Raw genomic sequence first — 15,630 nt, 5'->3', positions numbered from 1 at the left:
TAGGATAACCTTCAATGGAATAGATTATGGGGCAGATTAGATGAGATTTGGCTTTGGTCCTCCTGGCTTTTGGTTTAGTCTGATCTAGATTTGTCTTTCATCCTAATATAATGTTCTTCTGCTTCTGGTTAGCTTGAGAGTGGATATTGTGGTCACTGCTGCGTTGTCTGCATAGTTGGAGATACAAAGTTGGCCATATTCATTAGATAAGTGTTGACCAAGCCTATCGACTTCAGCGGGACCAGATCACCATGTATGGGGGGCTTTATGAATCTCCCCTGATGGCAATTATCACAAGGAGTTAAACTGGTACTCCACCCCTAGACATCTTATCCCCTATCCAAAGGATAGGGGATTAGATGTCTGATCGCGGGGGACCCCGCGATCTCCCTGCTGCACACAGTGTTTGTTTAGAGTGTCGGGTGCAGCGCTGGAGGCTCGTGACGTCACAGCTGTGCCCCCGAGGGGGCATGGCCTTGACGTCACGATCGGGGTGTGACCGTGACATAGCGAGCCTCCGCCCCGCATCGCCAGTCATCCAGCGAAGTTCGCTCCGTGCACCGGATGTCTGGGGTGTCGCAGCCGAGATCCGAGGTCCACAGCAGTGGGACCCCGGAGATCAGACACCTTAACCCCTATCCTTTGGATAAGGGATAAGATGTCTAGGGGCGGAGTACCCTTTAAGGCACTGTCTGAGATGTCTGCATGTAGCTTACTCTCCGCTTACCTTTCAGGACACGAGCACGCTAAACCTTTTGAGGAGGGAGAATAATTCACGGCCAAAAAAGCGTTCTGAACTGTATGGTGCTCCCCATTTCTTCCTGGTTCCTATAATGTTCCGTTTGTACAGAATTTTCTTTCGCACCTATCCCCACCACCTGAATATATATAAAAGGCTGTGGTACCCAAGCCAGCAACTACTTGACTTCCTGTGTGGGCGACCACTATTTGAGTACATGTAGCACAGAAAGTTCTGTCTGTCTCTCCTACTAAGGATGACATAAAGATCCTAGAAAAGATCTTGGGTCAGGAGAATGAGGAACGACCAAGGAACACGGTACATTTTGTGCAATCTCTACTAAGGCTGGGTTCACACCATGTTTTTGCAATACAGTTCCCGTATAAGGTTTTTGATGAAAAACGGATTAAACTGTATCAAAATGTGTGTACAAACATTAACTCGTATACTGTTGAAAACCGTATACGGATTGAAAAATAATGTCCGGTTGCATCTGTGTTTTAAGGGGAAAAAAAAGTATATGTTTTTAACTTTTCTTCTCCATTATGAATAAAGTTTAACTTGTTTGATTGAAATTCCAAGAAAAAAACGTATGGTGAAAACCTGATGGAAATGTACGCACATACAGTTCTCTACAGTTCCCATTGACTCCCATGTTTAAAAAGAAAAAACATATATGGTTTATTACGGTTTTTCACCCAAAACAAAAACCGTAGTAGGCTACAGTTTTGGGTACGGGAAAAAAAACGGACAAAACCGTGTAAGGCTGCTTTCACATCTCGTTTTTGCAATACGGTTCCCGTATCAGTTTTATTGTAAAAAAAATGTACGTTTCAAAACCAGGCCGAATCGTATACAACCGTGTACAACCGTGTACAACCGTATAGACCTCTCTACGGTTTTAAACCGTATACGGTTTGAAAACAGATGTCCGGTTGCATACGGTTTAATACTTTTAAAGAAAAAAAAAAGATACGGTTTTCGGTTTGTCCTTAATTAAATAAAGTTCCTCTTGTTCTATTTGTGGTAAGAACTTTCGGCGTGCACTGCGCATGTGCAAACTGCAAAACCGTATTGTGCAAACCGGATGGAACCATACGCACATACGGTTCAGTACGGTTCACCATTTTTAAATCAACTGTGCCAGAAAGTTATAAAGATTTGTAAATTACTTCTATTTAAAAATCTTAATCCTTCCAGTACTTATCAGCTGCTGTATACTACAGAGAATTTCCTTTCTGCCTGACCACAGTGCTCTCTGCTGATGCCTCTGTCCATAGTAGGAGCAAATCCCCATAGCCAACCTATCCAACTCTGGACAGACAGTTCCTGACATGGACAGAGAGCACTGTGGTCAGACAGAAAAGAAATTCAAAAGAGAAAAGAACTTCCTGTGGAGCATACAGCAGCTGATAAGTACTGGAAGGATTAAGATTTTTAAATAGAAGTAATTTACAAATCTGTTTAACTTTTTGGCACCAGTTGATTTACAAAAAAAATAAGTTTTTCACCGCAGTACCCCTTTAATTACCGAACTGTGTTGTTTTCAGAGAAATAAGCAACTACTAGAGCTGTCTGGCAGCAACTTACCTCCTCTCTCCATTCAGAACATATGAACATGTGTACGTAACTGTGTATAGGGTGAATGACAGAGATAATGGAAATATGACCAATAGCTATTGATGGTTTATCGGCACCTTCTCATGCATGTTTATGTCTATAAAGAGGACTGGGTGCAACAAGGATTAGGTGCAGTTTAAGGATTGGGTTCCAGTACCAGTACATTGAAGGACTTTATGTTTATGACTCTTGGAGAGAGATCAGGTTAAAGAGATGCTACTCATTAGATTATAGATTAGACAGTCTGACCGACTACAGCTGTCTCTTCATGTGATGATCTCCACATGTCAAAGTCACATTGTGCACCCAAGAGATGGCTAATTCTCCAATCTGCATACAGCAGATGGACAACATTATCCAGGGACCCATTTTGACATGCCCCCCTTCCTTTTTCTATTGGACCAGGGATATTCTACAAATCTGGACTCTGTGAACACCAAAGCCTCATCTGACCCATGGGTAACATGTGTCTCACTTTCTGCCAGCTGTCACCAGGGGTGAACCAGGGTGTGTGGTGCCCCTCCTTCATACAGCAATAATCATACATGCAGTAAAGTTGGCTACTCTCTGCCGATGTCTACAAGACCTTAGGAACTTCAAGAAGTACTGAGATCTACAACATGTTCTTAATATGTTATATGAGCATAACTAATGCTACTGAAGACCTATTAAAGTCAATTGACCTTCTACGGTACAGCATGGTAAACATTGGCATATCTTTTTGCCGATACCGGCGCCGTCTTCCAAAAGTTTGAGTGGAGTCTTCCTTAGTACTTCATCAGGGATGCCATCTAAAGAGGAAAGACCCCATATCAAAATCAAAATAACTCTGAAAACACAGCACAAACATTTAAATCCTGTAAGGCACCCTTTACATATGTCCGTCGTCTGTTTTCTTTTCCCTCCGGAGGGAAAAAGGAGCCAGAACTGATCCCATTCACTTGAATGTGACCGTTCACAATCATCCGGCATCTCAGTTAAGACGCCGAATAATAGGACTTGCCGGCCCGGCACAGACAGGGGAACACATCATGCTTCAGTTGGCATCAGTTGTGCATCATCTGGCGTCCACTGTTTGTGATCGCCGGATGATGCACAACTGATGCACTTCTGGCATCAGTTGGTTCATCAGTTGTGGCAATTTTCACCCAGTTTCGCCGGAGCTGGACGCCGGATATATGTAAATGTAGCCTAAAATTCTCCAAAACTGACACCATCCACCACAATATGCACTGTGGAAACTTACAGCAACTTATTTGTAGGGGGGACGGGGTACTCACTCAGGAAATTCCAAAAACGTCCGTGAATTTACTTACTTTACACATTTCTACCCATTGAACATACCAGGGCTACCACAGATGACCAAACCATTGAGTGTCAGACGTTTCTGTACTATTGTAAAGTAACATTTCTGTAGATATCGTTCAGTGACTTCTCCTGATAACTTGTACCCTGGCAGAGGCTGGTTTGCAAAGTGATAATTTTCTCAACCTTGTCTGGATAACCCAGCAGGGATAATTCAGTAGGTGGTCCTGATAAGAGCGTTATTAATAATGAGATAAGATTACAGAGCAGACCCTCAGTGCTTACACAGCTTGAGCACTGCGAGCGGCAGGACCAGGATGTGAGGAGCTGGCATCACTTTCTTATCTGCAGATAACCAGGCATCTGGAGCTTAGCCGTGAGGGGTCTGCATCATCTTTGAAGATCCACCACCCACGTGTCCCTTTATATCGACTGAAAGGATGGAAAAATGTGAAGAAAAACTATTAAATAAAACTCAACGACGGGCCCAAATGGGTCATGCCCATCACACGGCACACAGATGTTAAAGTGTACCTGTCGCCAACAAAAACTTTTGATATACTGTAGATAATACTATTATATGTATATTTGTAATATACATTGATTAAAAAAATGTGTATATTTTTGGGTGAAAAAATGCTGTCCCTGCAGCTATTGCCTGTGTGTGTCTATGAGGAGAACTGCTCTGCCAGCCGGCTCCTTACATGACAGTGTGCTCAGCCCATCATGTCATGTAAGGAGTCGGACGGCTCAGTGCGCTCAGCCTATCACCGGCCGAGGCGGGACATCACTGTGGCCGGTGATACGCTGACGGCTCTGTGACGTTCCCGTCCCCAGGAAGCAGCATGAAGATCGCAGCGGAGAACAGTGAGGCCGATACTGTAGCAACGGGGGAACGTAGGAAGGTGAGTCAAAGTTTATTTTGTTTATCTTTGCAGCCCAGGCACAGGAATATGTCAAATTAATCAGTACAGATGTCCTTTATTAATCATTTCCAGCGCCGCGGCACGCAACTCATTCATTTAAAGCGCCGGCGGCTCACAGGAGGACAGGGGGAGCAGCTCCCACAGGTCACATATGATCAGTTCCCCGATGTGGGGGTCTACGAGATCGCTTAGATTCAGGAGTCTATGGAGTAGTCAATGATATAACCTCTCAGCTGGATATTAACTTGGAAGCCATAATGTGCACAAGTTTGTCGTGAATCCAGACGACCCTGATGATTTCTAAGCTCTGATTTAATCGGACACGTTTTTGGCTTGTACTGCATCTCTACAGTGACACAATACCAAAAACAGATTAGACAATACTGTGTGTGGGGGTGGTCTAAAGGATTTATTTTCTGCCAGTGGTAAGTACTTCACTGTTATCTTTAGAAGAGATGTATACACTGTAGTTCCAAACTGGGTTTTGAAGGATTGGGTCTACAAATGTTCTAATTGAAACAGTTTGCCAGGCGGAAGTGGTGGTGATGTCACGCCACATCCCCTCCATTCATGTCTATGGGACGGGGCGTGTCAACCGTCACACCCCCTCCCATAGACATGAATGGAGGGGTGTGGCGTGACATCAATAGGGAGCGTGGCCATGACGTCACGTCCCCGTCTTGGAGCCAGCGCCTAGCACAGAATGCCGGGGGTCCGAGATTGCGGGAGTCCCCAGCGGCGGGACCCATGCAATCATACATCTTATCCCCTATCCTTTGGATAGGAGATAAGATGTATAAAGCAGGAAAACCCCTTTAATGTGCTCCACCTCTACATAAGCCATTTTGGACTCCCAAAGAAGAAGAGCTCATGTGACACCCCCGGATTCCATATGAATCCCCTAAAAGCTTTGGTCTGCCAAACAAGGCTCAATGCTTACTTACTACAGCACCCACCTCATTTCAGTCTCATTAAGGTTGGTAGTAATGGAAAGCATGGGCAGCGCTCAAATGGAGATAAAATCTAGTTACCTTTATTAATGCCACTGCAAAAAATTTTTTACAGATATGTAGACACAGCTCACAAAATGTACAGACGCGTTTCGGACCCTTCTAGGCCTTATTCACGCTTTGAACGTGACGAATGGAATGAAAGTGGGCTCCAGTGAGGTACCCTGCTCCTTAGTAATCCTGTAAACTCAGTCAGGGCTCCCAAAGAACCCCAAAATTATTTTAATGCTTTTGGCTGGCAGTGACCCAGAACATTGCAAATGGCACCCGCCTTATTTTGGTCACTGACCAAAATTCTGTTTAGCACGTCTCAATACTGTAAAAGAGTCTTCTTGGTGTCAGAGTCCCTTTCATTCCTGGATACCCAGTAGCCTCTACTTTGCCTGGAGATAGCCCCTGTAATTGGCGTGGGTTGCCGGCCACCCTGTACGCCTTAATTCTGAATGAACACTCACACACAAGCCTATAAGGAACCATTCAGCAAAGTAATTTAAGCCCAGCAACTCAATGTTATGAGCCGTCATTTACTGATCTGATTGTAAGAGATTAGATTTATCCCTTTCAAATCATCTAATCTGCTAAAGGGGAGCGTGCGGCAGCTGTCAGGGCGGACGGAAAGGGATTCCAGAAATTGATCAAACATGCTACAAATGGTAAAACCCTATGTCGAGAGGAAAGGTCAGAGAGGTAAGGACGCTGGGGATAAATAGACCCATTTTCTACCCCAAACCTTATTTAGACAATGGGCCACGAAGAACTTGGAACAACGTTTAACAGTATCAACATGGAACCATATTGGCATGGGGGAAGTGGCCACTTGACAGGGGTTAAATTTAAGATCCAGCTCTGCTTCATCTACACATGCACTGCAAGCAATAACCATTCTGATATTCACAAGTCTTAGGGTCAAAGAATTGATTCGATCTCAGTATTAACTCAACACCGGACATTCTTGAGCACAAAGGTGTGACGGGAAAGGCTGAGTGTGTACATAGTACAGAGAGATCCCGGAGGTGTTTACACTATGAGAGGCTGGTGTCACATACGATTCCGGTCAAACAAGTCTATTACAGGGAAGAAACACAGAATTATCAGAAAGGACACTACATTTATGTGTCAGTACTATGGGATACAATACTATAATGCTCCTCCTATGTACACAAAAATGATATAACTACTATAATACTGCCTCCTATATACAAGACTATAACTACTATAATACTGCTCCTATATACAAGACTATAACTACTATAATACTGCTCCTATATACAAGAATATAACTACTATAATACTGCCTCCTATATACAAGACTATAACTACTATAATACTGCTCCTATATACAAGAATATAACTACTATAATACTGCTCCTATGTACAAGAATATAACTACTATGATACTGCTCCTATATACAAGAATATAACTACTATAATACTGCCTCCTATATACAAGAATATAACTACTATAATACTGCTCCTATATACAAGAATATAACTACTATAATACTGCTCCTATATACAAGAATATAACTACTATAATACTGCCTCCTATATACAAGAATATAACTACTATAATACTGCCTCCTATATACAAGAATATAACTACTATAATACTGCTCCTATATACAAGAATATAACTACTATAATACTGCTCCTATATACAAGAATATAACTACTATAATACTGCTCCTATATACAAGAATATAACTACTATAATACTGCTCCTATATACAAGAATATAACTACTATAATACTGCTCCTATATACAAGAATATAACTACTATAATACTGCTCCTATATACAAGAATATAACTACTATAATACTGCCTCCTATATACAAGAATATAACTACTATAATACTGCTCCTATATACAAGAATATAACTACTATAATACTGCTCCTATATACAAGAATATAACTACTATAATACTGTTTCCTATATACAAGAATATAACTACTATAATACTGCTCCTATATACAAGAATATAACTACTATAATACTGCTCCTATATACAAGAATATAACTACTATAATACTGCCTCCTATATACAAGAATATAACTACTATAATACTGTCTCCTATATACAAGAATATAACTACTATAATACTGTCTCCTATATACAAGAATATAACTACTATAATACTGCCTCCTATATACAAGAATATAACTACTATAATACTGCCTCCTATATACAAGAATATAACTACTATAATACTGCCTCCTATATACAAGAATATAACTACTATAATACTGCCTCCTATGTACAAGAATATAACTACTATAATACTGCTCCTATATACAAGAATATAACTACTATAATACTGTCTCCTATGTACAAGAATATAACTACTATAATACTGCCTCCTATGTACAAGAATATAACTGCTATAATACTGCTCACTATATACAATAATATAACTACTATAATACTGCTCCTATATACAAGAATATAACTACTATAATACTGCTCCTATATACAAGAATATAACTACTATAATACTGTCTCCTATATACAAGAATATAACTACTATAATACTGCTCCTATATACAAGAATATAACTACTATAATACTGCCTCCTATATACAAGAATATAACTACTATAATACTGCTCCTATATACAAGAATATAACTACTATAATACTGCTCCTATATACAAGAATATAACTACTATAATACTGCTCCTACGTACATGAATACAACAAATAAAATAATGTGTTCCGGCTGGTATTTTTGGAACAATGACATACATAGGTGCCCTTGTTGTTCGGTGAAGTAATCGCACAATGATGCCACCATAACACAATGACAAAGCTCTTAAGCAAACAACTGGCACCGCCCCTACTGGCACCAACCCCACAATGGGCAATTACCATCATTCTCCATCGCTCCTTATATAAAGCGCTGCGGAATCTGTAGGCGCTATATAAATAAATTATTATTATTATTATTAATAAAGCCCCGTAATCATTATTTACCAGGGAAAATCTCGTCAGCATTGTGCTTCCCTGGAACCTGTGATCAAGCGGGGAGCGAAGTTTTTTTTTTGTTATGATGTCAGTGGGACAGAGGTGATGACATCAGCGGGGAATCCACCAAACGCATTGTTTATACTGCTGTAAAATCAGAGGTTATTACAATCTGGATAATATTATTCGGGCCCCTGCGGCACGGATGAAAAGTTCGCCGGAGACAAATAAATCTCCGTTTCTCTGATATAAACCCACGTCTAGCAGCTGTCATCCAGGCAGGAACCACACGCGGGGCCGGCTGGACGCACAATGCCATACCCCGGTGTGCGGAGACCAACTGTATAAGCAATCTGTCAGCCAACTCCTAACAAGGCCAGAGATAGCAAAGTAAACCATCATCCAAAATGAACAGTCACAAAGAAAGCGATTTTATATGATAGAATAAACTACATAAAAAAAGCTAATAAAATAAATTAAAAAGCAATAAAATACAGTAAAATTACATAAACAAAAATAGCATATAAAAAAAAAAAAACCCTAATGTAATATTATAAATATAAGTTTAAATACAACGTCTGGAGGTCCACAGTTTGGGAACCACTGGTCACCTGAAGAAAAGGGAGGCATGTTGGCCTTTAAAGGGGTACTCCGCTGCTAGACGACTTATCCCCTATCCAAAGGATAGGGGATAAGATGTCTAATGGCGGGGGGGTCCCTCCGGTGGGACCACCGCAATCTCCGCGGTAGTGGTCATGATTAGAGATGAGCGAACTTACAGTAAATTCGATTAGTCACGAACTTCTCGGCTCGGCAGTTGATGACTTTTCCTGCGCAAATTAGTTCAGCTTTCAGGTGCTCCGGTGGGTTGGAAAAGGTGGATACAGTCCTAGGAAAGAGTCTCCTAGGACTGTATCCACCTTTTCCAGCCCACCGGAGCACCGGAAAGCTGAACTAATTTATGCAGGAAAAGTCATCAACTGCCGAGCAGAGAAGTTCGTGACAAATCGAATTTACTGTAAATTCGCTCATCTCTAGTCATGATGTCACACCATGCCACGCCTCCTCGTGACATCAAGCCACCCCCCCTCCATTCATGTCTATGGGAGGGGGCGTGCCGCCGGAACTCATCGTTCCTTCAGAATGCCAGGTGCTTCATGGGAATCCCAGCGGAGGGACCCCGGTGATCAGACATGTTATCCCCTAAGATGTCTAGCAGAGGAGTACCCCTTTAACATGCCGGGTCTTTTGGTTCTTCATAGTCTGGCAGCAGCTTTCTCCCCTCTCTCCATTTAGAATACATGCATGCTTGGCTGGGATGAGCGTGGATGTGTATGACAGGATTAGGCTGTATGGTCAGATTAAATTAAAGGGGTACTCCGGTGGAAATAATTTTTTTCTTAAATCAACTGGTGCCAGAAAGTTAAACAGATTTGTAAATGACTTCTATAAAAAAATCTTTACCCTTCCAGTACTTTTTAGCAGCTGTATGCTACAGAGGAAATTATTTTCTTTTTGAATTTCCTTTTTTGTCTTGTCCACAGTGCTCTCTACTGACACCTGATGCCTGTATCAGGAACTGTCCAGAGCAGGATAAAATCCACATTGCAAACCTATGCTGCTCTGGACAGGTCCTGACACGGACAGAGATGTCAGCAGAGAGCACTGTGGACAAGACAAAAAAGAAATTCAAAAGGAAAAGAATTTCCTCTGTAGCATACAGATGCTAATAAGTACTGGAAGGGTAAAGATTTTTTATAAGAAGTCATTTACAAATCTGTTTAACTTTCTGCCACCAGTTTATTTGAAAAAAAAATAAAAAATGTTTTCCACCGGAGTACCCCTTTAATTTAATCTGACCATACAGCCTATTCCTGTCATACACATGCACGCTCAGCCCATCCAAGCATACTTTCACCACCGGAGTACCCCTTTAAAGCACATAGCTACGCCGTGACTGCATCGAGGCCTAAGAAGTTCATGCAGCTCCACCCAAGGTGCCCACTAGGGCTAACAATGTAAAATCACCTACCAGTATTTTTCGGAGTCCCCTGAGGAAACCCATGCAAACAATATGGGGAAAACATGCAAACTTCTTGCAGATGTTGTGGTATTTAAACCTTGGAACCCAGTGCTCCAAGGCAACAGTGCTAACCCCTGAGCAAACTCAGCTCTACTGCATCTTTAGCTGTGTGACTGTTACTTGACAGCTGGAGGCTTATTTTGCCCTCCTCCTTTATTCATTAGATCTCGTCGCACCACACGCAATGTGAACGCGGTTTACAAGCATGACGTTCTCATCCACATGCTAATGGCACTCATTAAAGCGATAAGCACGCGGCCGTGGCATCTGTACAATGCGCCCACGTCACGTCCTAACAAAGCACCAGGGGGACCTATTGCCAACGGCGGCTGTAAATTTAAAGGTTCATCGGGGGACATGTATCAAAGAGTTTACCCCTGTTTTGTGCTTACATTTTTGCCCAAAATCTTGCGCAAGCTGTTTTTTTGTGTACATTCTGGTGGAGCATTTCCTCCAGATGCGTAGTTGTCGGTGTACAGTGGTCCCTCAAGTTACAATATTAATTGGTTCCAGGACAACCATTGTATGTTGAAACTAGAGATGAGCGAACTTACAGTAAATTCGATTCGTCACGAACTTCTCGACTCGGCAGTTGATGACTTTTCCTGCATAAATTAGTTCAGCTTTCCGGTGCTCCGGTGGGCTGGAAAAGGTGGATACAGTCCTAGGAGACTCTTTCCTAGGAATGTATCCACCTTTTCCAGCCCACCGGAGCACCTCAAAGCTGAACTAATTTACGCAGGAAAAGTCAGCAACCGCCGAGCCGAGAAGTTCGTGACGAATCGAATTTACTGTAAGTTCGCTCATCTCTAGTTGAAACTATTGTATGTTGAGACCATAACTCTATGTGTAGTGGCCCGGTACTGTATTACATACCGTACCTAGTATAGAGGTCCCCAAAGTCAGAGTAACTACGCTCAGGTAGGGTCCCTCAGGTGGGACAACCCCCTAGTCGCCTCTCCTTAAGTCTAATTCTTTAATGCTAATAACTGTATACATTTAATAATTATATATATTTAATATAATGTAAAGTACTTACTTTGTTTAGCGTCGCAGGACCTTCGGTCATGTGACCATGCTAGTAACCTCTATGGTATGTTGGAGGACCTTAGGAGGTCCTTGGGTCACGTGTTACCCATAAATCTTTGTAATGGTGATTGACATCATCAGTATGGACCAATTAGCACTAGTTCAGCCCCTGCCCATATAAGGGAGCTGTAGCCAATGATCGCTCTCTTGGGTTGCTGCTCTCGTGGATGCCGGACTAGCAGGATGGATCTGCGCAACTTTCAAAGACAGGCTAGGCCTCAAAAACCTACCGGCCTCAGCAGAACTAAAACCGGGAGTTCTGAACTACCCCCGCTAAAGCTAGCGTGACTACTGGACCGCAACTAAATCCCCTAAATCCAGTGGAACAGCGCCTAATACCTAAAGACTCTAAATAGCTAAAGTACCAACCTTTGACAATCTCCAGAGAAAGCAGTTGTATGCATAGAGACTGTTCAGTTTATGAAGCTTGCAGAAAATCTTCAGTAAAAGTTATACCTGTTTCAGAAAACTCTCTGGTTGTGGACATTCTATTATCATCCACCTCCCTATCGCTCTCGGGAAGGGTGGCGGTAGGACAAACATTACTGAGGAGCCCCCACCCTGGCGTCACGAAAAGCAAGGGTTAACAAGCACCCTTTAACCACTGCACAGCTACACTCCCCATACCCTACATCCCCCAGGCTATCACATAGCCAAACCTGGTAATTGGTTCTGAAGCCCCAAAATGTCATCCAAAAATAGAAAAAAGTGAAGATTAAAGAAAAATAAGTAGAAAAATAACTAATATAGATCAAACAAGTCCTTACATATAAAAGTAAGAAAGATTTGCTGGGAGCTGTAAATCACTGTCTATGTCAGTGTTTCCCAACCAGGGTGCCTCCAGCTGTTGCAAAACTACAACTCCCAGCATGCCCGGACAGCCGTTGGCTGTCCGGGCATGCTGGGAGTTGTAGTTTTGCAACAGCTGGAGGCACCCTGGTTGGGAAACAATGGTTTATGTAGAGGACAGGAGCTTCTTCAGGGTCCTATACAGTCCCACACAGTGTCCCAAATGGAGCCACCCTTACTTAGTGTCCAAAGGAGCAACTAACCCTGGCACAGGTAAGTAGTACAGAACTTGTAGTTCCTCCCTGTACTATAGGGGGCGCTACCAGACACCAGTCAGTGCACGCGCTTCAGTAATACAGGTGATTTACCAGTAAAATGCCCATTCTGATTGGTCAGTTCCTCCAGTTGTGACATGTTTCACAGATCTGGACTGTCTGTAGCATTGTATGTTGAGTCTGGTTTCAAGTTACAATGGTCCAGAAAAGACCATTGTATGTTGAACCTATTGTATGTTGAGGCCATTGTATGTTGAGGGATCATTGTACCTTGGAGTGACATATTTAGGGCACACAAATTTATTAACTGCGTACATTTCATTTACCCGCAGAAATCTTGCGCAATGACCATATTTTTTACGCAAATATAAGCCATCTTGGACTGCAGGAGTGGAGGTCTGAGGACATTACTGTATTTGCCCACAATTTATGAAACTCATTGCACTTGATTGATAAATTTAGCGCTTCTGCGCGTAATTTAGAATTTCGGCAAATTCTACGGTTCTACCATACACAAATAATGACACATGTCCCCCATCAAACCTACAGTCGGCAGCTTATAAAACTGAAGCAGGGTCATAAGACTCTATGGGGGGAGATTTATCAAAACCTGTCCAGAGGAAAAGTTGCTGAGTTGCCCATAGCAACCAATCAGATCGCTGCTTTCATTTTTGAAAAAGGCCTCTGCAAAATGAAAGAAGCGATCTGATTGGTTGCTAGGGGCAACTCAGCAACTTTTCCTCTGGACAGGTTTTGATCAATCTCCCCCAATGTGTTTAAAGGGGTACTCCGGTGGAAAACTTCTTTTTTTTTTTTATTATTATTTTTTTTTTTAAATCAACTGTTTTCAGAAAGTTAAAAGGGGTAGTCCAGTGGTGAAAAACTTATCCCCTATCCTAAGGATAGGGGATAAGTTTGAGATCGCGGGGGGTCCGACCGCTGGGGCCCCCTGCGATCTCTCTGTACAGGGCCCCGGCTCTCCGGCCAGATAGCGGGTGTCGACCCCCGAACGAAGCGGCGGCCGACACGCCCCCTCAATACATCTCTATGGCAGAGCCGGAGATTGCCGAAGGCAGCGCTTCGGCTCTGCCATAGAGTTGTATTGAGGGGGCGTGTCAGCCGCCGCTTCGTGCGGAGGTCGACACGCCCCCTTCCGGCGGGCTGTCGGGGCTCCGTACAGGAGATCGCAGGGGGGCCCCAGCGGTCGGACCCCCCGCGATCTCAAACTTATCCCCTATCCTTAGGATAGGGGATAAGTTGTTCACCACTGGACTACTCCTTTAAACAGATTTGTAAATTAATTATAAAAAGACAAAACGTAGGTGCACTCACCGCTCAACGGAGACTGTAGCGTGTAGGGGTCCGGTTCACCGGGAGCTGGATCTCAGCCACGGCGCATGGAAGTGTGGCGCTCGGAGGCTACGCCGGCAGTATTGCACGTAATTGCGTGCTTACGTGCGAAACTGCCGGCGTAGCCTCCGAGCGCCACACTTCCATGCGCCGTCGCTGAGATCCAGCTCCCGGGGAACCGGACCCCTACACGCTACAGTCTCCGTTGAGCGGTGAGTGCACCTACGTTTTGTCTTTTTATAATTTGTTGATACTCCATACTTGTGTGTGCGCACCCCGCAGGAGACCAGAAGATAGGTACCGAGTTTTGGTTACGCTACAGTCCAGGTGACATATGCCCTTAGTGTGCTCTCCCCTTTCTTTCCTTTGTTTATATACCAGATTTGTAAATTACTTCTATTTAAAAAAATCTTAATCCTTCCAGTACTTATTAGCTGCTGAATACTACACAGGAAATTATTTTATTTTATTATATTTATATTTATTATATTTATTTTTATTATTTTATTTTATTTTATATCTGCTGACATCTCTGTCCATTTTAAGAACTGTCCAGAGTAGGAGAAAATCCCCATAGAAAACATGTGCTGCTCTGGACAGTTCCTAAAATGGACAGAGATGTCAGCAGAGAGCACTGTGTTCCAAATAGAAAAGAATTTCCTCTGTAGTATTCAGCAGCTAATAAGTACTGGAAGGATTAAGATTTTTTAATAGAAGTAATTAACAAATCTGTTTTTCTGGCACCAGTTGATTTAAATAGAGACATGTGAGATAAAGTATAGCTCATGGGGGGAAGTATGTCAACACTTCCTGTCACTCAGCTCTTTTAAGAGCCCCCATAGTCGATATGAAATAGTTGATAACAAGGGGACAAAGAGTTTCAAGCAAAGTGAATGGACATAAGACAGGTTTAGTGTCCCGACACCATTGAGAAAAATCTGATTAATAAAGCTACAACACAACGCAGCAAAGACTGGTTTAAAGGGGTAGAACATTTTTTTTTTTCAAATCAACTGGTGCCAGGAAGTTATACAGATTTGTAAATTACTTCTATGTAAAAATCTTAATTCTTCCAGTACTTATCAGCTGCTGTATGCTCCAGAAGAAGTTGTGTAGTTCTTTCCAGTTTGACCACAGTGCTCTCTGCTGCCACCTTTGTCCGTGTCAGGAACTGTCCAGAGCAGGAGAGGTTCGCTATGGTCCGGACAGTTCCTGACACCGACAGAGGTGGCAGCACAGAGCAGTGTGGTTAGAAAGAAAGAATTACACAACTTCCTCTGGAGCAGTGTTTCCCAACCAGTGTGTCTCCGGCTGTTGCAAAACTACAACTCCCAGCATGCCCGGACAGCCGTTGGCTGTCCGGGCATGCTGGGAGTTGTAGTTTTGCAACAGCCGGAGTGACACTGGTTAGGAAACACTGCTTTGGAGCATACAGCAGCTTTGGAGTACCCCTTTAATGTGTAGTAACTGTAGCCTTAA

At 42.8% G+C, this 15,630-nt stretch overlaps 1 protein-coding gene across 2 annotated transcripts in view; it reads right to left on the bottom strand.

The window, feature by feature from the left end:
- Nucleotides 1–15,630, bottom strand: part of RNF24 (ring finger protein 24) — a 105,792-nt gene that overhangs the window by 78,265 nt on the left and 11,897 nt on the right. The window contains exon 2 of one of the 2 annotated variants that reach the window (XM_056553608.1): nt 3,043–3,150. The exons of the other annotated variant lie outside the window; for it this stretch is intronic. Coding sequence (XP_056409583.1) covers nt 3,043–3,074 — 32 coding nt within the window. The 5' untranslated portion in view covers nt 3,075–3,150. The remainder of the gene's footprint in view (nt 1–3,042; nt 3,151–15,630) is intronic. 2 annotated transcript variants of the gene reach the window in all.

The sequence above is a fragment of the Hyla sarda genome, chromosome 1 (genome assembly GCF_029499605.1).
Source record: "Hyla sarda isolate aHylSar1 chromosome 1, aHylSar1.hap1, whole genome shotgun sequence".
Classification (NCBI taxonomy): domain Eukaryota; kingdom Metazoa; phylum Chordata; class Amphibia; order Anura; family Hylidae; genus Hyla; species Hyla sarda.
This window is presented reverse-complemented; position numbering and strand designations above follow the sequence as displayed.